Genomic DNA, 25,417 nt, shown 5'->3' with positions numbered 1-25,417 from the left:
GTTTCATGCTTAAAGGATTTTAGTACTTAATCAATTAACTAATTCAGCATTTATGAAATAATTCAATAAAATTGACTAAAGTTGCAGTAGTGACTTAATTATCCTTCTGAGATGTCAGTGTTTATGCTATACTTGCTACAGGGTATTTAAATCAATTCCCACACATGCATGCATACAGCCACAATGAAGTGTGTACAGAAGTACCTGTGAAAAATTCCCCCTGATTTCAGTCAAATACCCTGTTGAGTGCTTTGGCTTTTCTCAGCAGTTGAGGCTCAAGGAGTGAGACTTTATCTGCCTATGCCCTGTCTTCAGCTTTCTCACAAACATCAGAGTTTGCAAGCTCTGAGAGCCATCCCCCACTCAAAGGGAGATTCTGGTACATTCCACTGAAGTCCAGGGAAGCTCAAAGGGCCTCACTTAGGACCTCTATTTATAGGGTAGTGAGATGTAATCTGTGAGAGTTCCATCCTCAGATCAGTCACGACTGGAGTTTCCAAAACAATTCCAAATTGTTTCCAATACAATTTCAAGTTGTTTTCAAAACTCCAGCCACAATGGTATTATTCCCCTTGAGTTATGGTTCAGGGAAAGTCCTAAAGCTGTAAGTGGGGGACTGACTGTGCTCTTGTCCTTCATCTCAGGGATGTTCCCAGCTCAACCACTCAAGAGTTGCCATATGATCAAGGGAAGCTTGACCACCCAACTCATCACACAAAGGCCAGTGCCCAGTGGGGATTCCTGAGGTTGTAGAGTGGTTCAAGAAAGAGTGTGGGGGGGAAAATGCACCACCATGAAGACTTGAGACAAGAAATGAGGGGGATTTTTTTATTGTTTAAATAGTCATGTTTAGCTTTTTAAGTTGGTTTGGTTGTGTGGTTTGTTTTTTTGGGGTTTTTTTGTTGTTTTTTTTTTTTTTAAAGTTTACCCAACGTCAAGGGAATGACAGAGTAAACTGATGCTGATTATTTTGTCTTTGGTGATGTGAAAGTTAAACCTGTTCTCTACCAAGGGAATGTCCTTGCAAAGTGGCTGTTCAGGGAGCAATGATCTCTTCATCACATAAATGTTTGAGGCAGACTCCAGTAGGAGCCTGGGCTGAAGTACTACAAACTGTTATACTGAGAAGGACGAACGTGTTTCAGAAGATTTCAGGATCAGAAGACCTTTCCTGATGCTGTTTAATTTGTAGCTGTTTTGGAGTGTTATTGTGCCCTTCTTGGTAAGAACCTAGCTCTGTATTGGTCTGTTTTCCTTAACTCGCTCCTAGCAAAACTGAAGAGTGTGGGTTGAAGGTTGCAGACATGAGACAGCCACAGTGCTGCACCAGCAATCATGCGTGTGCTCTGTATGCCCACTACTACTTTGAGCAGTCTTATTGACACAAACTGAGGATGATCTGATTTCCTCTGCACTTAGTGAGGGGTGTCAGGAGGCCTGTAAGGAATTTTATAGTGACCAGGCCTCTTGCTGAAAATGCTTGTTCAGAAATAGTAATTCGTATGGAAGCTGCTCTCAGTCACAGCTTTTGCTGTGCTACTTGTTTAACTGTGTAACCCTGCATGTTCTTGGGGGCTGAGACACAGATTGATTTGCACCACATTATCACTGTAATGTTTTGTTAAAGCAATGCTGTGATTACAGGGAGAGATTTCTTAATTTATTATACAGGAATATCCTGTAACTTCAGAAGAACTACAGGAATGGTGAGGGTGTTTTGATACCTCTAGCCCATGAAAATATAGTGATATTATCAATGGATTAGTTGTCCAGGAGGTCATATCATAAACACTTAAAGTGAAATTGTTTCACTAGAGGTACAAGTGTGAGGAGGCCACCATTGCTTTCTTGATATTTTTCAATGAAAAATCCTAAATGTTGCATGAAGATGATATTTTATACATGTATGCTGCTATACTTTTATATACAACTTTTTAAAATTTATACTCTACATTTAAAAACAATAAATTTATCAACACTGCTTTTGTAATAGCCATTATTAGAAAAGACTGTTTATTTAACAAGTATACATTTTCTCTATGTATGTTTCTCAGAAGTTGTACATGAGCAGACAGAGGACTTCACAGCATGTGTTTGTAGTACATCACCATTAGGTTAATATACTTAGCATAATTTTTTGTTTGTGTGTGACTATCCTGGATCTTTTTTAAAGAGTTGTTAAAAACCTGGGAAGATTTAAAGTTCTTAAAACAGAGTATTTAAAGGGAAAAAATTCACAAGTATTTTATAGGCATTGCATGACACTTGCTGGATTGCTACACACGAAAAAAAGACAAGGAGAAGTGAGAGCATGACAATTACAATGTTGGAAAATACCTGGTTTTTTAGAGAAATAGACTGTTGAAAAGCATGGACCAACATTTAAAAGGGAAGTCATTAATGAATGGATTGTTTCAGTGGATTTTATATCAGGCCATAGATAGAAAAAGTGAGTCTGGAATTGTGTTTCTTTTTTGTAAGAGTACAATATTCTGTGATCATGTTCTTCAGTTATTCCGTACATGGAGAATTTAATGTATCAGGTTTATGTATTTGAGGATATTTTACCTTAGGATTTTGATTTAGTGATACCACAGTGCACTGCAATCACTATACAAGTACAAGTTAACGCTTAGCAGAACGTAACAATTGACTATGTACATGAATCACAATACACAAATATGATTCTTGTTTTACTGATCTTGTTTGATATGCTCACTGTCACAATGCTGATCATCCCCAGCTGCTGGGAAGGAACGTGGACTAAAGCCAGCTCAAGCCTTTCTCGCTTCAAATGTCTCTTTATTAATTGCTCAGCTTTGGTACTGTGTTGGGTTCAGCCAGATACACACTGTCCTGTGCTGGTTTGGCTAACTCAGGAAGACATTCACACTCTTCTTTGTATTTTCATTAACTGTTTGACAACAAACATTCATGAAACCAATTTATCCATGCAACTGACACAGTCATTAAACTAAAACTAAGGCTGCTCTCTGGTCCCTTTTTTTGTTACATTCAGCTTCCTCTGCAACACTGATGGTAAGTGGATTTTGTCTGAATTCAGTGGGAACATGTCTGTGTAAGAATGCCTAGAATGTTTGCAGAGGCAGGCACAGGAGTATTTTTACATGCATCAAGCTATGGAAAATTTGTGAAAAGAGCCCAAATAGGGGTTTTTTTCCAGTGGAAGTTTGTCATCATGAGTCTTGTTACTTGATCTTCTGCAGAAAAGAGTCTGTTGCCACAGTGTTATTTTTTTCATGTATGAATCTTCAGTTTAAAATCTTTTGGCCTTTCTAAAGTCAATCAGAAAGGTTGTGTTAAGGTCACTGAGACAGACCTTACCCCTAGAACTAAGATACAAAGCTATGAGAGATTCCTAAAAGCAATATATTCCCCTGGAAATACGATCCAATTAGAATCTAATGTTCACTAATATGCAAACTTTGGTAGAATTAACTTAGTCTCTTAGTCATGTTCTCCGGTTCTTATATATATTTGCAAAATTACTGTTGCAGACAAAGCTGAACTGCACTCACGTGAACGTAATTTTGTCTGTTTGTCTGGGAATGGAGCTAAATTGTGAAACAGCTTAATGGACTTGGGGCTCATTAGGTTTTCATTATAAATACATCTCTATAATCAAATATCACGTAATTTTGTTACTGTTGAATTAATACACTTGTAATGGAAAACACAGTACATTTCTGCTTCAATAAGTAAAGGAGTCTGTTACATTTTGGTAAGTCAAACATAAATGCCACTGGTCAGAGACAACTGAAGCAAAGTTTTTAATGCCATTGGTTTATTCTGGATAATCCCTACGAACATTGTTGCAGCTAAGGTGCAACTATGCTTTTGGACTGAGACATATGTCTTCAAATTCCTCTTCCTCTCCAAAGCAAAAAAAAAAAGAAGAGATTTCCCAAAAATCTCACAATATTTATAGCTAGGGTTTATTAGTGGAATCTGGTTTGCTTTCCTATGGTAGGGATACTGAGTTCCAAAGTAGGAGAACATTGTCCAGTGTTGCCCTTCTAGCAAAGTGAAATGTTTAGGAATAAACATCTACTGGTGTGTGCACTGAACTGATGAGGCTTGAGGCCTGTGGAGACAGTCTTGGAATTCCTCTGTGAGCAACCATTGAAGTTCAGGTCCCTTGGAGCTGGTCTTTTCTTATGGCTGGCGTGCACACCTGTCTCCATCGTTGGTGTCCAACACCACGGTCATGCTGGAGTCCATCCTGGACACAGCGTAGAGGCTGCTCTGCCGCGTGGGGTGGAACCTGGCTGCCTTCAGCTCCAGCTCCTCATAGCTGGACACCTCAATGAAGGGGCACCAGCGCAGAGCTCGCTTGAAGCCAGCACGGAACCTAGGAGGAAAGAAGCCTGGTGGAAGCCTGGGCTTGCAAGGCCCCAGGCCTTCATCTGAAAGCACAGAGTGCTGCTAGTGTACTCACTTGGCCAGTTATCCTGCCCCTAGGCCTGGGTGGGCTGAACTCAGTGGGAGTTTCCTTGACTGAAGTCAGAGTAGGACAAAAAAAGATAGTGGTAGCAACTCATTTCGGTTTGATTTTCTATATGCTGTCACTGCATTTTAACAGTGGTGTTTTTCTTATAATGAATTTCCTGTCTTTTGCCTCTGCAAAGTAAACAAACACCAACTTTCACAGAACTGTCTTCACAGAAATTGTTTTGATTTGACCTCTAATGAGATCTGCACCTATATTTTCATCTTCTTTCAGCAAGGAACTTCGTAACTTTTCTGCGAAGTGCCATCCCAATTTCCAAATTTTAATATCCCTTCTGTGTTTCTCTCTAACAGGGATGCTTGTATGGTAATGAGTTAATGGCTAATAATTGTTCATGTGAAATATATGGAAAATAATTTTTAATAATTAAGGGGATCCTAGAAAGTTGAAATCTGAATGTGAGTAATCTATAAACAGGCATTTTGAGGCTTTAGAGCATCAATGTTTGCAATACTCATACAGAGGCAGGGATTCACCGTAAAGACCATTGTTACATTTTGTGTGTATGCATTTCCAGAATAAAAGCTTAATATATTAATTAGAAAAGCAATTCTCTATGTATCTGTGTACAGCTGGAAAAAGAACACCTTTTCACCTAGACCTAAAGCTTATCTTTCTCCCTTTTCTTGCTCCTCTTGTTTTGTTTAAACAATCAGCTCTCTTGTTTATCCTGTCTGTAAGTTTTTTGGAGCAGTGATTAAACTACCACCGTGATGACTGCAGGTAAAAATTGAGATCAAGTGTTTAGTTAAAGTTAACAGATCTCACAGAAGTGACTTTTCTTTCCTCAAATTTTTAAGTTTGCCATGGAGTTCTCACATGATGACAACTGAGCAGGTAGGTTGCTATTTAGCATTCTTTGTTTACATGCAGTCCATATTTTGGAAAAATACTGAAAGAGCCTCTAATGGAAATGGATTTAGTGACAGGAATTGTAAAACCAAACCATCTTTTAACTGTATTACTTTTCTTGGCATCTTCCATCCTCTTTCTAATTCAGGGCATGTTTTTTCTTCATCTTGAAATAATGCTCTCTTTATCTAGATACGTAATATCCTAATTAGCCTGGAAGATGATGCTGGGGATAGATGTTCTAACTCTGTCTGATACTAGATCCAGCAGAGGCATGAATTGATCTGACTCCCAGCAACAAGCTCTATTTTCCTATTTAATGAAAAGGAAGCAGATATTCTGGTATCTTCATTTCAATATGGAACTTAATTATAAGAGCACAGTCACCAGGACATCGTTCTTGCATCAAATTCTGAATAAGGTGACCTTTAGTATGTCTCAAAATATTAATTTTTCTTTGACTGTATTCTTTAATCCAGACTTTTAATTTTGCAGTTTCCAAGTGTCAACATAAGCCACATCAGAGATACTATTTTTTTTATAAATTCTTTTGTAATTGTGCCATAAAAAGTTTTTGAAGAAAATGGGGTTGGTTTAGAAGTTTTATGGTGGTAACTGAAAAAAATGAGGCCTCATTTTTCCTTGTCTTTGATTTTGCAGACACTGGACACTTAGTGAAATCTGATTTCTGTTGAAATTAATGGAAAATTTGTCATTTGAGTTAGTTTTGTTCTGGCACGCTAAAACTTTACCTTGTCTTTAAACAGTTGTAAATGATGAAAAGCTCATCAGAAGGCAGAAGGTTCTATGAATTTAGTCATTGCCTTGTCTTTTTAAAAGATCATGAATGGAATTGTTGTATGTTATCCTCATCAAGAAGGATGACGCCGGTGTTTTTGCACCAATAAAAACTTGCTAGGATTTGTTCACTTCATTTTTGATTAGATTCCTTTTGACAAGTACTACATGATCTTTATTTGGGGTTTAGGAATACCGTGCAATATTGCTATAAAGTTTGACAGTAATTAAACTTTGCACTGGCTGCTAAGTCAAAAGAGATTTAAAATAATATTTAAGATTACTTAATCAATACTGATTTGTACTGACTGACTTTGTGAAGTAATTAATTGTTCCTGGTGTTCTTTATCCAATAACGCTAGAAGAAATACTGGTGAATAGGATGGCCAGGATGATGTTTGTGTAGATCCTGGTCCTATAAATTGAAATGAAAGATTTGAGTCTATTCTGGAATGCAGTAGTCTCAGGCTAACAGGTGTCTGTAAAATGTCACCAAACTCAATAGGTGCAGTGCCTTTGAAATTCAGAGCAGAATGTGTTGCTATCAAACACTACTGTAATTTAGTATTAAGTAATGAGAATGTAAATATTTGTATAATATTTATCAGCCAATTGCAGATCTTGGAGTGCAGTAGAAATTTAATGCTGAGATCTACAGAACACAGTAAATCACGTTTTGTATTGCATTCTTCCAGCAAAACAAAATTGGGTATACAATTGGTGAACATACAGCTTGCACTCTATATCACTAATTACCATCTTCTTTATATTTTGCAAACTAAAGCCATTAAAATGCTATAGGTTTTTTTAAAAAATTTTTGGAGGTGTACATGGAAAGGACTGGTTTCTGAAAACTGCATTTTGCTCTGAAATTTTAAATAGACCAGAATATTTACTGGAAGTCTGCCTCTGGGTTTGTGGGGCTTCTTTTCAAGTACAAACCTTAAGAAAGGGTTTGTTTTTTTTTTCATTTTGTTTTTTCCCGAGTAACTGGAATCTATTTAAGTGAAAATTCTGTGTCTTTTTTCCTTTTAAGCAGTTTATGTTCTTGGTGAAGTTATGCACCTCATTTCATAACCAACTCTTACCTCTTATTAAGACAGCAGTAGATAATGGGATTGTACATTGTAGAGCTCATGGCAAGCCAAAAGCTGGCTAAATAGATTTGCTGAATGTATTTCCACCGGTTTAATTGTTGGTAGATCCCAGTGACTATGAAGTAAATGTGGTAGGGCAGCCAGCAGACGGCAAACGTCAGCACAACCACAATCATCATTTTTACCACCTGAAAGAAGTAAAAATGGTATTAAGCCTTTTTAGTTCGGGCTAGCATTTCGACATCCATTAATAATTTTCTTGTAATTAATTTTTAAAGTTGGTCAAAGGAAAGGTGAATATGCTTTTATATAGTTTTTCATTTTAATCTGAGTCTATTATTTTCTTCTTGACTGGAGATCCTCTTTTTCTGAAGAAAAATAGCAAGAAAACCTTTCCTGACGTTATTTGTATTGATTTTTGCAAGTAATGTATTTGGCTATCTAAAATATCACTTCTTTTCTGTACATCTAACCATGTCATAAGGTTACAGAATGTTTTATTCAGACACCTCATTTTGGCCTTTATTGACCTTGCTGTCTATTTTTATTGTGATCTGCAAGTCTATTTCTTGTCCCCAGTTTTTAGATGTGATTTGAATATCTCTAGGTTGTAGGAAATGAGCAACTGCAGCATCCTGTGTAATTTCAGAGCCTAACAATTCCCTTGCCTGGTGATCCTTATTTGTTGTTTTCTGCGGGCATTGCAACATCTGTTAGCTGCCACAGTGAGCACAAATTTGTGCTCCAGTGAGCACAGATGAAGAGGGGCTCTGCTTTGTGCTCCAAACACGAGGAAAACTTGCAACTCATGTAAAATTTTCACTCCCATACTTCTCTTTTCAGCTATGTCAAATACTAGTCCAGCTACCATTTTCAGCACAATGTGTCACATGTTTTCACCACAGGTTTTCTTTTTGTAGCTGAAATGGAACTAGACATGATAGATCCATGCTGGGAAGTCTCTTGTTCATTTGTACTTGTGAATACTGAAGAATAACAGGGATCTCTATGAACAGTTCCTGTATTTTCCTCTGTACAAAGTTCCATTTCATACTGTTTCTAGTTTTACCAAGGGAAAAATCCAAAGAGCTGAAATTTGCCATACTTACATGTCTTTGGTTAATGCTTTTATAAAATTCCAACTAACATGATTAAATAATTTTGCATATAAAAATGTTATGGTATCCTCCTTAACTCGCATTACATCTTCCTATGGGAAGCATAAAGCAATTTTTCATTTAATAGCTGGCACCAATTAACAATCTTTCTTGCTGGATGGGACTGTAATGTGCAAGATTTTGCTTATAAGAATGCTTATTGTTATATATATGCACTGATCATCATTTAAAGGCAAAAAAGAGGCATCTGGCTAAATATAAAACATTTATAATAGTTGGTTCTTCTAAAGCACTTTTCACCAGTTAACTATACATCAGCCTGTGAGTAGGAAGATCAGTTTTATGAAGGAAGGCAACACACGCAACATGGTATCACTTTTACCTTTCACAGGTATGTCTGTGTATCTGCATCTAGGCATGTATAGAAGTTTATGGGACTATATATGTGATTTATGGGGTAGGGGGGAAAAGGTTATGATTTTATGTGGACAGAAATTTCGGGACTAAACTATGTATGTGAAGTGATGCATAAAAATGTGTTGTCAAATCAGTCTATCATTAAATGGCATTGCTATTTCATTGCTTTCGACATAACTTCCACCGTTCTGCTGGAGACTTACACCTCTGCCTTGTACACATTGTATAGATAGAAGTCTTAATTCTGTCGTTTTACCATGTTACTTAAACTCCCTGTCATTGATTTACAGGTGCCCTTTGCTTGTTGTTTGTGTTTTTATAGATCTGTCAGGAATGATAAGTGTTACTTCAGCACCTTTCAGGACTTCTGTAATTTCAGAACACTTGAGAGTCTTCCTTATTTATCTTGATATTTAATTAGCAGGCCTTGCAGATCCAGCTGTGCATGTGAAATTGTTCCTAGAATTAGTCATCACTGGGATATCATAGGTACTGAATGAAAGGATTTTGTGTCCAAATTTTCAGAGTGTAAATAGGTCAATCTGTATTTACAGTTTACAGTTCATCTGTGCAGTGCTTGAGAACCAAAACAGTAGGGCATCCCAGCAACAAATGTAGCTTAATCTCGTTGAGCTTAATCTGTTGTAGCTTAATCTGTGTCACTCATGCCCCAGAGATGCTAGAAATCACAGAATGAGTCCATGTTGCCTGTTTGGTATACTCAATTATGTAAATTTTTTTCCAAAAGAAAGTTGTTTGTCTTTTTTCTGACATCCAAATGTCTAGTTTTCTGTGAGATATTGAAGGGCAAGGCAAGCAGTGCTTCTAGAGTCTGCTTACAGGTTTCCTAAAGCTAATAAACCTTCACAAGCTGTACGAAAACCAGCTTTTAGGTTTCAGCTGCTGCACAAATTAACTTTGAAGGAATGAAGTTTCAGTTTAAATTACTATTAAATACAACATTTCAGATTTTCTTCAAGGGACCAGAAATCCCAAACTAACTTTTACCCTGCAAAGAAAATCCAAAATTTTTCTTGTCACAATTTCAGGCAATTCAGTTCTAATTTTGAATGTTTTAAGTTTTGAAATGAAAAATGCCAAATCACCCCCGGAGAATAAAACAAAATACTCATAGTTTAAAAGAGTAAGATTCGTATAAGGCTTTCTTGCTGCTGTTTCTCTCTGGAAATCCATGATTAAATATTAAGTCATCATCCTTCTGAAAGCAGAAATTTCTGAAGCAAATAGTCAAACTAGATAACAGGCTACAGATGATTTTAGATGGACATAAGTGTTTGATTTAATTTGTGAAGTAACGAGTCACTTGAATGACAGACAGTGAAGCACATTACATTCTTAATCATTCAGGTTTGCTTGTCATTTTAAGTATTTATATAGTACAGTGCACTTATTGACATATTTCCTAGGAGAAGGTAAGTGATATGTTGTAAGTCTGTGTGGGGTAAAATTGTTGGAAACAGAAGGCAATTAAGGTTAAATTTGAAGTCAAATGCAAAAATTGTGAGAGGAATCAAAAAGACCTAGTCTGTTCTCATTTCAACATCTAAGAATGACTATGTGTTGGCAAAAATGGAGGGAAAAAAAAGAATCAGGAGAAGGAGGGAGATTATTCTCAATGTCCTTTTCCCTTTCAGAGAGAGGCACACACTGCAAGGCCATACCTTGCATTTTATAGCTGCAGTTCTTGTCTGTAATGTTGGTCTTTGCAGTATAAAGTTTAATTTCTTGATTATATCAATAACTATGAACAGAAAGTGACGTCAAGGTCTTTAAACCCAGGGCACCTTGAGATTACTTGGAATAAATTCTGATGAACAAGTGCCTGTAAACCAACAGAGAAAGTAAATTAAACACGCCCAGTATGAATTTACCACAAAAACTTGATTGTCTTTTCCCAGTACACTGTGGTGTTTCATTAAGAAACCCCAGTGACACTTTACAGGTCCAACTGCAGAATATAAAAGACCTTCAGTTGTTTTTTGACTTCTTAAACCTGTGACTGAAAAAAAAAAAATCTCTTTTTAATAGGTTTGTTCTGTTTCGCTTTTTGAGATATTAGTGTTTTTCAGTTGCTTTTCCTTCTGTTCTGAGTTGCATTGGATTCATTAGAAAGGTTTTCTCTTGTGCATTAGGAAACATTTCTAAAGCAAGAAAATGACTGAATTCAGTTACTTAGCTTAAAATGTAGCTCTGTTCCTGCCACCATTTCACCATGGAGCTTTCCAAAATGTGAATTGCAGTCAAAATCTTTTATCCCAGTGGCACCATTTTCTCCTGGTGTTCTGTTCAATCTCCCTCTATGTATATTGTGGGCAGCATGACTGGAGGAAAGAGGATTTTTTCTAGGCAATACTTTTGTTCTAGGCAATACTTTTGTTAAACGAGTTGTACTGAGTCTCCCAGTTGTGCAACCTTCATGCAAGTCTTGAGGCTCGATTTGTAGATGTAAAATCAAAGTATGTATTTTTGTACATTGGTTTTCATCAACCAGTTCTGCTGATACTGATGCACTGCTGCCTATGTCTAAGAAAAACTATGTCTAGAAAAAGTTAATTTATGTGCTTTCTGGTCTTTATCCATTCCCTAAATCCTTTCTGAGTAAGAAGCATTCTTTCATTAATGAATGTAATGAGAAAAAAAATGTATATAAAAGAGCAAAACCGATGTAAGTTCATTGGAATTGGAGTTTGCAAGTTTGCCTTTGCTGTGAAACATTTGGAACAGTAAAAGTGAAAAGGAACTAATAGATTCTGCTGCACTTAGAAAAACCAGCAAGTACATTTATTTTTCCATACTGTTTTTATTTTGCATGAAGAATAGCTAGAAGAGTAGTCTGGTTTAAGATGTAGCATTGAGAGCAGCTCTTGAAAGATTGGGAATAACATACACTGTTCTGAGAGACTCAGTTGCTGCTGGAGGAATACAGCAATTCACCTTGCAAGGCAACGAATTGCCAGCAATACCTAAGACTTGGACCCTGCAATCATTTCCTTTTCAATCTTCTCTGCAGCTCCTTATTGCCTTTCTAAGTCATCTTTGATACTGCTGCTTGTACAAGTACAGGAATTTGGCTTTTGATTTTATTTCCACTTATGCCGCACAGAACAATTACTTTCAGAACTTTTACTCCTGGGTGTTATGCAGATATGAACAAGAAGCAAATGATTTAAGAACCCATGGAGTGTAAGAATGCCTTTGTTTACCTTCTCCTGGATGTTATTTATTCATGAACACTGCTTAAACGTAGTTCACAGATAATCCCTGGAGTCATAACTTTGGCCCTGTACTCTTGGGAGATGTAAAATACCACACTAACATTTCACAAAGTGTTTCTCCCAGCACGTTAGAATGCAGCCAGTAAATCCACTTCCCAGTCCTGGGGACATACATGGCACTTATGCATGAGGCACCAGAGAGAAAGGAACACCAATATGCCTTTTCTTCTCCATGATGCTTATTTGGAGTAAACTATCTCCCTTCTGCAAGAAATTTAGGATTCAAAGATAATTCTGCTGGCAACAGTACAGAGATGGAGCTGACTTCTGAGGTACCAAGTGCTTTGACTCACTCAGGGATTTTCTGTATTCTTTCAGCCCATAGGAAAGGATGGATTATCAATAGTTGAAGGAGATGCACATTTAGGAGGAGAAAGTATGAGAACGCTTGGAAGTCTTTCGGCCAGGTAAGGTATTTGCCAATTCCAATGCTCCAGATACTTTTAGTCTTCTGACTTATGTTTTCCATCTGTTTTTCTCAGTTACTTGAAATAAAGAAACTGTTTTTAATTTCAATTTGCATAATCCCTTGTTGCAAACAGAATTCATAACCATTTACTTTTTAGTTAAGCTCAAAAGTTCAAAAATATATTCTTGTCTAGAGTGAAGTAGTTTTTAATTAGTTTGCTTTCTTCCAAATTCCCCAGTGTGGGACTCCCCTCAAACCAAAGCAATTGTGACATTTTTTATGAATGGTCTTAGCTACTACTGCTTTAAATTATTTTCCCCCAAAGCTTCATAGAACACAGGTTTGACAGTGATTTTGAGTTTCTCTTAGCATGTCAAGAAATATCTGTTCCATTGCAAAGAAGAGGTAAATATTTTGCTCAGAGTTTTATTTTCCTTGAGAATGTGTGATTTTACAAGCATCTGACTGGGGGCAAGGAGGAAAAGTTTCCACAAGTTGTGTTACTTTATCTAAGAAGAGATGTCTCAGTTTCTCACAAGAGATTGTTGGGTGTTAGGCAATATGCTAATGTCTGCTACTCAACCTAAGAGAGATTTCTGTAAGCTAGACAGCACGTAAAGGTAGGTGGCCTTGTATCATTGTCTTGGTCTTAAGCATTGAGTGGCATAAGAAGTTTATGTTCTTTAGAAAATGACTCTGAGTGGTTGTTGTGGGATTGGCATTATTGGGCATGATTATCCACCTGAGATCTAGTTCTTGGAAAAAAGTGGAAAAGCTGATTGAGTGCTTTTGTGCTTAAGATTCATACCACCACTTATTTTACAATACTTTCCTTCTTTACTGGGAGTGAATGATGGGGCAGAATTCATTTCCCTGCCTCCAACCAAATATGCGATTTGGTGTGGGGGGAAATAAAATAATCATATCTTCTTTTTTTTTTTTTTTTTTTGCTAATGGGGTAGTTAATTCTCAAGTCCACTTTGACACAATTCTGAAAGTTTTCTGGAACCTTTAATCCTCATTGTAGGCTCAATGTTTAAATTAATTTTCCATGTAAGACTTCTGAAGGAATGGCACTAGTGAATGTTCTCTTTTGAAAATTATTCTTATGTATTGGACACTGCAATAACCAACTAATGCTATCATGAATTATGCCAATGAATTATGCAAAAGTTGCATACCATCCTACTTGTGTTTTACTTTATGTGGGCTCCTTATAATGAAACCTGTTCTCCTGAACCTAAAATGAAATGGGTACCTTTTGTTATCTTCACAATAGGAGCACAGACTCTTGTTTCATATGGAAAGACTACTGTTTGAATTATTTTATTTCCACCTTATTCACCTAGGGTAATTAAATAAGTGATTTATATAATTAGAAGCCATTTGAATGTTTACCATATTTCTCTAGAATTTTGGCACAAGAAAATAATGAGAAGTAATGCAGATTTTTTCCTACATAGTTTGAAAAACCTCTTCTCTTTTCTGTTGATAAGACAATAACTATGAATTATTCCTGAACTGTACTTATTTAAATTGCCTGGCAAAATTCTGTTACAGAAAAACACAGTTAAAGCTATTTTTTAGTTGCCATCCTAATTATGCATTTGCAATGGTTATAGCATCTTCTCTTTCGAAGTCTGAAGAAAAAACTTTTATTACCACCTAAGAAAAAAAAAGGGCAAAAAATTTTAATATTGTTCCCCAGTCCATTTTCATTTAAATTGACTTCAAATGAAACTGGTAATGTCAGAGATATTGAGGTTTATATTTTGAATTTCATGCACCTAGTTTATTTTTGTCATTCTTCAAATGACTGTACAAGGTTGTGAATTTATTAGAAGTAGACTTGTAACTCCATACAGAATATTTTGGAAATACTTGGTCAATAAAAAGTGGTACGTGCTCTGGTCAATTATTGGTGAAAAGTATCAGGAGTGTCATTATCTTGACAAGCATTTATTTTGGTACAGACAAGCAGTCCTTCAAGTATTAAAGTATCCACATGCTTGGCCATAGTGGTCAACACATTGGTCATAATTGCACTGGTTTGATACTCCTGTGGTATTCCAATTTGTGGAATAAAGTATAAGCTGACCCATGCCATGGTGGCTGAAACTGTTTCCTAGGAAACCTGCTTTAAAACCTAGGGAAATAAATTACTTCTATCCACCCCAGAAAATGAGTAATTAAATAAAGGTGCTTTGAATAGGTTGCAGTACAGAATTATTAATTCTAAAGAATTATATTCTTGAGTTAAAGGATTAGATTTGTTTGGAGAAGGCATTAATAGACATAACATAGACACCCCTCTGTGTGGAGGTGTGTAGATTTCTGCTTTAACTCAGAAAAAACCTGTGCTGAAGTTACACTTTGTTTTGACATGAAGAGCATCCTGTAATGAATGCCAAAGTGTGTGGGTGTAGTACTGGAACTGCAGTTATGTTCTGCTGAATATACAGGTCTTGGCTCTGCAGTCCTCCAAAATGAGTGATCTGCATCAGATTTCCTGGGCTTTCCACCACACAGATGCTTGGCAGTGTTCTGGAAAGCTCAGCAGACTGAAAACTCATGCTAAAATTAATTTGTTCATGACTTCCCTACAGGGATTTGATGAGGAAGTGGCTTCTTGTGCACTCTCTCTCTGTCTATGTGTATGTGTGTGTGTATATATATATATTCACAAATGTGTTTTTATGCACCCATGTATACACAGGAATATTCATGTGATCATAATTTAGCAAATGTAATGGGATAACTTTGACTGCAGATTAGATGATACAACAAAAGACCTTTTGAAGTTTCCAAGGTTTGTTTATATGCTGGTGAAATATAAGTTATATTCTTATGTATAACTGAAAGAACACACTTTGTCCTGAATGTGGGATTTTAAAGTTATTGGTCTGGAGGGTCAGGTCCCAAACTTGAACTTGGGGAGAACTGCAAAGAAGAAGTTAAGTCTATCTTAAAAAGCCCAATTCCATATTTGAAAAATGAAGATCATAATCTCCATGTTGAAAATCTGAATGTTGAAAAAGAGATACTTGGCTTTCATTTCTCTTTCTCGTAGGTATCTTGGTTTTATTATTAACAAACATGTATCGTTGAATTCAGCAATGCATTTGAAAACACACTGAGCTCACTGACATTGGAGTGAAGCACTGTTGAAATTTTTTTCTGCTAACCCAGTGTTACTTCCATTCTTAAATATATGAGGCACTAGTAAGCAGAAATTTCTGCCCTAGGACTCTGCCTAGACTTTATAGTTCACATAAATTTTCTGCCAATAGTGATGGAAAATATAAAACTAATGAGAAACATCACAGCAACTGTAAGTGCACAATTCTGAGCCTAATCACTGACCATGCAGAACCAGTCTCTTAAATCTGCCCCTGACCTGGAGATGTTGCCAGCTGTTCTATAGAAAAAGTATTGACCAGAAAACTTTGTCAGTAAATATGTAAACTGGCAAGGCTTATGCACAGTATAAAGCCATTTTTAGTATTTACTCTGCTTTTACTTCTCTGTGATTGCTGCTTGAAGCATGGACGATGGGTGTGGAAAGATGTGTTTGTTCACAGGTCTTAGCTGAGTTTTAGGACCTTGAGGCAATGAATGGAAGCTGATACTGCTGCTGAGTGTTCTGTAGCTATTTGGAGATAGAGAGAAGAGAAGAGCAATAATTCCAATAATTTTGTTATATTTCACTGTGTCAGTCATGTTCAGAGAATGAGCAGGAGGATGTCTGATTTTATTTCTACCTCAGTAGGAAATCTTGTTCAAAGTTATGGGCAGATCATTAAAAAGAGAACAAATTGCTAGGAAAAAAAAAAACTTGAAAAGGAGAACAGGTGAATCCTTTTTTTTTCTGAAATTCTAAGACCATAAAACAGCACTGTAAAAAATATTTTGTGTTTAACATGCAATGACAGTAATTCTCCTCTACCTTATGCCCCAATTTTTCCCTAGGCAATTTCTAAGCATTTGAAGAGTGAGACTGTGAAATAGAAATTATGATTCACAACATTAATAATTACTTTGCTCATTCCCTACATTTTCAGTGGGTTTTCAGTCCATATACTTGGTAATAGAAAGAGTTTACAGAACTTTTTAAAACTTAAAAACCAAATATTATTGATTATTCTGCCTCATCCTAATGGAAAAAAAAGGTGCCTCTTTTGTGTGTGTGTGTTTAGGGAGGGGGTCATACATTGTAATTAATGTGATGACTGTGCAAGAACTTAATTGTAAATGAAGAGCCTAAATCAGGCTTTCATGTTAGTATTCTGTATTCTTGTGGAGATTTTTGATAGCTATGGGAATATATTACTGATCAAAATAGTAACAGCTATCTTACTCTGCAAGTATTTTCACCAGAAAGATATTAATGTGATTTTCTGACCCTCCTTACCCTTTTCAAGTTTTTCTTAAACTTAGAGAAAATAAGCTTTAAAAAAAGTCCTATTCTGCAAACTTTTGACGGCAATAGAATTACTTGCAAATAGAGACTTTGACTTTACTGTTAATAGCAATCTGGTGAGTCTGGCAGGGTATTTATCTTTATGATTGTGGAACAACTCCTCAAAATGTTGGTGGAGCACTAACATTTGCAGTTGTGTTCAATAACCTTGTTAATGACCAGTCCTGGCTCACACTTGCAGAGCCATGGAGAAGGGCAGCAGGCAGGATAAGCATCTGTGCTCTGTGGGAAGCATGTCACATCTCCTCGTGTAGCTTAGTCCATCTACATTGTTACAAACCCAATTTTAGGCTGTGTGTAGCACTTTGTGAAGTCAGGCTTAGCTTCTTTAGGATTGGTTTGCATCTACCGTATTAAGAAGGCTATTTCATACTTCCTGTGAATAGTCAGAGTCAAGGATATCATAGTGAGAGGTGCCCTGAAGCAGAATGAGAGGAAACCTGTCTTAATAATTAATGTTTATAAGTAATTTTACCTGTTACATTTCACTACTGAGCTTGATTTGGGAAACACTTTCCACTGGAAAGGTAGTTGAGAGAAAAAAATAATTATTGAGAGTATTTCATACTAATCTCTCTCTGATCTGGGGTATATTCTCTAAGTATCAATCTTGAGATCTACCTAATTTAATGTATTAGGAGTTTTGTACAGCAAAATAAAGGCATACTGATAAATTTGATGACAAGACACTTCTGAGCAACTGTGCTGCTGCAGAAGTGAGAAGGAACTGTGAGGTGGAAGAACTGTGGGAGCAGAAATGAAGTTTCACAGTGCTGTTCATATACTTTGCATGATACCAGTAGTGATTGTGTCCCTAGGTGGGGTGGTGGCAGTGACAGATATCACAGAGCAGATAGGAACTGCAGGACTGGTACTGTGCTAGTTTTGATGGGTTGTTTTACACTGTACTTTCACAGCTATGATCATACTCAGCAAAATTCTGGGATTTGCTCAATTAAGGACTGATAAAATTATCTGCTGTGAATTTGTTTGCCTGTTGTGAACAAAAGAGGAGGAGACAAATGTTATTGACTCATTATAGCAAGACCAAGTCATCCATTTCATGAAAGGAAAAAAATGAAATATTAGGATGTTCCAGATGAGGCATTCTCAGTAGAGAACAGGGAGTTACCCCTGTGCACGACCATGGTGACACTACATTGCTGGCATTCATTGTCTGGTTTTGGTCACTTGTTGCATAAAGATGTTATATAAAAGAAGATGAGAAGCACTAGTTTCATTTATGTAACAAATGTAAACAAAGACTGAGAGAAGAAATGGACATAAAAACATCTGTAAACATGACACCAGAGAGGGATGTTAAGTAATTAATTAAGCTAACTGAAAATAACGGCATAGAGCTGTCTATAAAGAAATTTAGCCTGGAAAACTGAACTCTATGGTTCGTGAGATTTTTACAAGATGGAGGTTTAAGATGATATCAAAGGATTTCTCTAAGAGTTTTTTGTGGTGACAGGCCTGAGGGCTGGTTCCTGTTCTGTTTTCATTTAATGTTTTACCATTGAAAGAACACAAACTGATGCTCAGTGAATAAGTGGAGAAAGCACTGGACAGCACAGTTCGACATCTTCCAGTGTCTGGCAAACAAGGGATGAATTTGTTTCCTAAAGAGCCTTTAAAACCATCTGAGAATTCCTTCTTCCTGTTTTCTTTTTCCTTATGTTAAGTAAGAAATGTGACATTGTCAAACACAAAACTTTCCATGACTCATTGATATGAAAATCTTCAAAAACATTTAATTTTGGGAGTAGCTTCACAAAATCTGACATACATGACTGCGTGATTATAACCTCAGAGGAGACTGACTTAAAAGTATGAAATCATAAAGTCAGACTAATCACCTCAGAAACTTTTTGGTCACTTTGTATTTTGCTTAGGGGAAACACAATGTATGAGCATAAGCTGCCACTTTGGTATTTTTGTTACACCCTCAGTTGCCTGAGGAATTAATTAGGGACATTTCTATGTAAGGACTGCAGTCTTTAAAAAGCATCTCTGTTTCTATTGACTGTTGGCTGATAACAGAGCAGTGGAGTGCCCAAAAGTGGTGCTAGCTGGAGCGAGTTGTTCTTCAACCTCATATTACTAAGCTTTTTTTCTTTTTGAATGTGCTGAACAATGATTGCTAAATTTGTCAATGTGGCTGCACTCAAGTACACCTGTGGCTTTCAATCACGATAGAGCTTTGGCCAGCAAAGTGCTCACAGTGCATCAACATTTTGGATAAATGATAATTTAACTGTAGCTGTATGAAATTTCAGCTAGTCAAGCCATACAGCCACTCACACATTACAATATAAGCCATAGTACTATGACTGTTAGATCAGTGAGATCACCTCTTCTTAAAATAGCATTTATTTCTCCAGCTTAATCTTCTATGTTAGCTCTCTTCTAGTATTTATTTAGTCTGTTTTGTACTTTCTGCAAAGTCAAAGAGAAGACACATTTACAGAAGATGTGTATCGATGGACCAAAAAATTATACAGCCCCCTGTTTTTGGCAGGAGATGCACAGTATTCCAACTTTCCAACCTTGAAGAAGTTTGAACAAATATGTAGGATAAAAGTGAAGTTTCAAGATGGTGTAGGAAGTCACATGCAAGAAAAACCATTGGACCCAGAGTATCAAAACATTTTGTTTCACATGGCTGGATGCAAACTTTCACAAAAGTTTTTATGAATGGAGCAATATCTAACCCTAGTCTGTCTGTCTAGGCTTAGTGGTTGCTTGTTAACTAGAAGGATCTCTGATTTTAGAGTTAATTATTGGCTATCATCTGATCTGTGAGTTCATAGTGTAATATTTCATCACCAATTTATTTTGAATAAGCTTTATATTATGAGTAGAGTCTTGTTTTGTCAAATCTGTCAGCCCATAATTAATTCAGTATTTCAAGAGTTTTGATGCCGTACTGCAATGTTTTAGGCTTTGACTTCTTGTTGTTTTTTTTTTTTTTTTTTCCTTTTCTCTTTTTTCCTGCCTCTTCTCCACAATAAATTACTCCATAGAGAAGCAATTAATCTTCTTTTTTTCTGGTCTGACCTGTTTGGCTACCTTTTACTGCCAGCAAAAGTATCATTATTTCTAACTAGGGCTTCTCTTTGTAAAGTGTGGTATAAAATACATATTAATGTGTTTTCATGTAATTTATTCATACGTGATAAGGAAATAAAAAAGGAAAACCTGCATTTTTAGTGGCACTGAAAGCCAGTGAGAAGTCAGGAGTATTTTTATGGCTACAGTGATATGTAAAAACAGGAGCCTAAAGACATAGGACAGTTCCTTCTGAATCAGACAGCTGCACATCTATCCTACTGTTCTGTCTCAGAGGCAGTAGAAGGTGCTGTTTACCCCATGAACCTGGCAATTTTCCATCTTCTATTTTCCCGATAATGTCCCAGCACCCAGGATTGTATTAAAGAGGAGTGCATCTCTGATCCATCCTTTCAGTATCTACTTGGACATTAGGGAGAAATTTTGGACATCAGGAAGGATTTCTTCATTGAGAGGGTTGTCAGCCATTGGAAAAGGCTGCCCAGGGACGTGGTGGAGTCACTATATCTGAGAGTGTTCAAGAAATGAATGGACATGGCACTTAGTGTTGTGGTCTGGTTGACAGTGGAGACCAGTCAGAGGTTGGACTCGTTGATCTTGGAGGTTTTTTCCAACCTTTTCCAACTCTATGATTTATGAATTTATTGCTTGTAATTTTTCTAAAACCTTTCTGAAATCTGTGAGATCATAAGCACCTGGCAGGAGAACCTCTCAGATGCCCTTTAATGACTTTTAAATTACGCTTTCTTAAAGTGCTCTCTCTTCTACCAGCCTTGTGCTCCTCTCCTATTAGTTCTTGCATTTCAGGATTTGGTGACCAACAGTTCTTCAGTCACTTTATCCACTACCTTTCTCTAAACGCTGACATCTTGTCCCTTGGCCTCCTCATCTCCAAACTAAAAAGTGCAGGCCATTTTAATCACTTCATAAGTCCTTTGATCATTTTTAGCTGCCCTTCCTTGGACTTTCTCTAAATCTATGAAAAGGAGGGGAAAGAAAAAAAGAACAAACCAGAGAAATATGTGTGAAGTGTTCATATAGGAGTTCTCACAGAGGCTGTGAAAAGCAAGCATATGGGACTTTTTTCTCATTTTATATTCAAAGTTGAGAAAAAGAAATACATTGAAACAATGCGTCTTTTAATCAATCTTCATTGCTAAAATAAATTGAGATGACACCTCAAGCTGTGTTAGGAGAAGCAGAAAATGCAGAAGTATAAGTGTGGAGGAATGAAAATTACTGAAAAAGATGCCTGGTGACATACTATCACAAAGTAACAGTCATAAGTAAAAGGAGAACAGTAAAGGAAATACAAAAGTTAAGGAGAGCATTTTCTGCTGCTCTGTATCTTCCCATTGTGGCCTGACAATAGCATCTTCTGATGAGATAAACGTTCTTTTTTCAGCAAACTGTTGTATCAGAATTGTACCTCTTGATAAAAACAATACTAAATGATTTTACTTGCAGTACATAATTATTCCTTCTTATGGTTTAAGTAAAACTGAAAGAATGATTGGAACTTTTTAGATAGCAAAAGCAGGGTGTGGAGACGACATCTGAGAGCAAGGATTTGCAGAAAAGAACAGAAAAGAACAATAAAGAACATTTTGGCCTAGCAAATCTTATAGTAATATTATGAGACACTTGTACAAACTTGTTATGTGTGACACCATTGAGACTATAATTCCATATTATGAAAATAGGAATTGCAGGAGAAGAGATGATGTTCAGCTGGACATTAGTCAGTCTCATGCCAGGAGCTTTGAGAAGAAGGGATAATGGCTGCAAAGTCCCCGCATGTAGCAAATGTTCAGAAGTTCAAAAGACTGATACCAGGCAGATTTGAATGGGACAGTCCCTGAGATATTTGAGCTGTGTGTCAAGGGGAAAAAAAAAAAAAAAAGGGTTTTGTAGTTTCATCCAGTCCTGAATTTCTAAATATTTGGTCTTTGACCTTACAGATACTAAGCACAACTGTGTTGTCCATCCTACAGTGTGCAGTGTGAAATTCTTTGAATCCTTCATCCCTTAATGATGCTTTCAGGATTGCCCAATCATATATATGAAGTGATGAGACTATCTGTTGAAGTACTAACAGCTTTGTCAAGTTGTTCAAATCTTTTGCTGGCAAACATTGTTTCTTTTAAAGGTCTTGCATGAACTGTTCACTACCTTCTTAATATTAAATACTATTTCAAACAACCCTAATCAGACACCTTTGTGTGCTGTAACATTGCCTGATATGAAACAGTCAGCATTTTATATTTCTCCTTCATTATAAGTGCATAGATTTTCCATATGTCTTGATACCTATATACTAAATAGCAAGAGAAGCAGATTATTTCTTTGCCTGAAAGGGGCAAAGCACTAGCTCTGTTATGAGAGGCAGGCTGAGTTATGGCGTTATTTGGATTCCAGTCTGTTAGTTCCTCTCCATGAATAACCAATTATGATTCATCTTTCCAAATACCAGTTATTTCATAAATCCTGTTGGAGAGCACAGCAGTGTAGCTAAAGTGCTGTCATGGAGCTCTACCCATAAAGTCACTGATGCAGTTATAATATATCTGCACATAATTTAATTCCCTTGTTGCATGTCTTGAAGGTATGCATCTCTACTCTCACATTTAAAATCCTTTAATTAGGGATGTTTTTCCTTGTCTCTTGTATATATTTAGAATTCTAAACAGGTGCTGTTTTTAAGGTATTCAAGGGATTTAATTGGGCTCTCTGTTTCATATAGTAAAAGCCAGATTTGGTCTTCAGAGACCTCTAGTTTCTATGTCACAAGATGATTATTTTACTTAGTCATTATGATAACAGGTCCTGAAGTTCTGGCATGTCCTGGTTCTGCAATAATTTAATAATTTCCCTTCCACATTTGCTTTTGCAAGATGTGTCTGTTACAGAAAGTGATTTCTGCAGTGTCCTGAAAGAAATGAAAATGTTAGTGTTCTCCAGAATTTGAAGGAGATCTCGTGTTCTCTCAGGACCCAATATGCCCCACTCTGCTGTTGCTGCAGCCCAGTAGCATATTCCACTGTATTCCACTGTTCAAACATATAGCAACAGGAAGCAAACTGAGCAACTGAAAATGTGCTCAACATTGTGAATTAGAAATTTGTATTAGGGTACCATTTTTTCAAGTCTGAAAGGTTAAATACATTTTAGTTTAAAAAATTGTGTCACAAATAAAAATGTAGAAGGCTGTCTTACTAAATAAGAAAAGTTAGGTTAAGAAAAAGAATGTTGTAGGAAAGAAACCTTCATTGCACTGCAACATTAGGAAAACTGAACTGGAGATAGTCAAATAGTTCATAAGCAATCTCAAGTCTAGTTAGTTTAAGCAATACCTACAGTGAAAGAGATTGAAAGAAAATATCTGGGAAAACTTGTTTGCATTTCTCACAATAAAGTTATTGTTTAAAAATCTGATTTATATATTACAAGCAGGCTGATCAGTGCTTATCTCAAATATGCATGGACCTTAATCACCTGAAAGTTATAGCAAGATTCGCTTTTGTTTCAGTAGGATAATAATCTTACCTAACAAGAGCTAATGGTTTGCTAGCCCATTGTTCAAAAGTCAGTATCTTAACTCTCTGAAGGCTAAACTTTTTTGCCTTAGCTTCCAGATAGCAGACACAGTGTGTGCTGCTACATGTGGAGTAAGAAGTTAAAACCCAAATGTTTCCTTTATTTAATGACAAACATTAATGTTATGAAAAGAACAGCTAGTAAATAGAGAAGACAACTTGTCAAACTTAATCAAATTTTGTATTGAAGCTGATCTCTCATTACTGTTATTTCAAGTGATTTGGTGTTTCTGAAAGAATTTACTGTGATACGTTGCAACACAATTGCAGATGATTTTATAAGTATTCACTTAGTGGGATTTACTGGAACAGTACCTTTCTCTTAGCTTTGAGCTGCTCATGATATTTGTTGGATGTGTCGCCTGGTATTTCTCCTCCCCAGAGGGTAATTCCCACCATGGAATAAGTGATGCCCATGACGAGCAGTGGGAAGCAGTAGACCAGCACAATCACAATAACATGATACCTGCAATGAAAAGATATTAAGGTGGTAAGTGCCTTCAGAGGAGCTATACCAATGGAATGGGCTGCTAGAAGTCAAGACTTCTATTTTAGCGCAAAGCATGTTTTATATTAACTGGCTAGTTCTTGGTGTTTTCACTGTCTTTTTGAAAGTCTGGAATTGCACTGCAAATTTATGTACATTTTAATGCATGTGCTCTAATGCTGAGCTTGCACTAGTATATTATGAGTGACTCTATAGTTATTGTGATTAGTGACTACAGAATAAGGTGGGTTTGTCCATAACTAGCTGAGTTGATTTAATTGCACAACCAAGTATCATGAGGGAAAGCTAGGCATTTGGCGCTCTAGTCTGGACCATAAAACAAAGAGGAAAGTAAGTATTTTAGTGATATATTGATGCAAAAACCCTGATAAGAGTCCTATCACCCACTGTTCTTCAAATGGCAGATCTGTTGCACACAGACAACACAAATCTGCAGCCTGTGTGCAATATAGTCACCACTGCTGATGTCAGCACTGGGAAAACAAAGATCATTTCTTTTGCCTTGTGCTAGTTCCTGGTTAAATGTCAACTTCAGATGAAATCCTAGTGATTGATAAGTGAAGGATCCCCAACTGTCACTGAGAGTGACCTTCCTGCCCTAAAGAGAAATGTCTGTGAATGGCTCCTAAAGTGATAAAAATTATATGTGACTAGGATGTCTTTCACCTGCCTCATAAAGAGCAAAAGGTCAAATTTGATTCCAGATAGTTACACAGACTTTCAGCCTTGAATGCAATGTTTTTCTTAAATGTCAGTGATGACATGAAAGGACAGATGCCTAAGTAGCCACTTATTCCTAATTCTACCAGAGGGACAAATAGGATATATTTAATTTAATTGACTGATATTCTCACTTTCAGAAAGTGGAACCAGTTACAGGTGATCCAGTTTTCTCTTTTGGACTAATATCTGACATAAGTAACAGAATGAAGTGGCAAAATCCAGCCCTCCCATGAAGAAATCTAGAGGAAAAAAAACTGGTTAGGGCCTTCTCATTCTCTACAATTACCTGAAAGGAGATTGTAGTGAGGTGGATGTTTGTCTCTTCTCCCTAGTTACAGGAGAAGAAATAGCTTCAGGCTGTGCCAGGGAAGGTTTAGACTGAATATTAGGAAAATTTTATTCATGAGAAGGGTTGTCAATCATTGGTACAGGCTGCCCAGAGAATCAGTTGATTCCCCATCCCTGGGTTTACTGAAAACCTGTGAATGTGGCACTCAGGGACATGATCTAGTGGCGG

At 36.7% G+C, this 25,417-nt stretch overlaps 1 protein-coding gene across 1 annotated transcript in view; it reads right to left on the bottom strand.

The window, feature by feature from the left end:
* Positions 1 to 1,982: 1,982 nt before the first annotated feature.
* Positions 1,983 to 25,417, bottom strand: part of TACR3 (tachykinin receptor 3) — a 37,439-nt gene continuing 14,004 nt past the window's right edge. The window contains 5 exon segments of the mRNA XM_036381523.2: positions 1,983 to 4,105; positions 4,107 to 4,193; positions 4,195 to 4,372; positions 7,270 to 7,466; positions 23,985 to 24,135. Of these exon segments, the coding sequence (XP_036237416.2) occupies positions 4,055 to 4,105; positions 4,107 to 4,193; positions 4,195 to 4,372; positions 7,270 to 7,466; positions 23,985 to 24,135 (664 nt within the window). The 3' untranslated portion in view covers positions 1,983 to 4,054.

Source organism: Molothrus ater, chromosome 4 (genome assembly GCF_012460135.2).
Source record: "Molothrus ater isolate BHLD 08-10-18 breed brown headed cowbird chromosome 4, BPBGC_Mater_1.1, whole genome shotgun sequence".
Lineage (NCBI taxonomy): Eukaryota > Metazoa > Chordata > Aves > Passeriformes > Icteridae > Molothrus > Molothrus ater.
The sequence above is the reverse complement of the archived record's forward strand: the minus strand, read 5'-3'. Positions and strand labels throughout refer to the sequence as shown.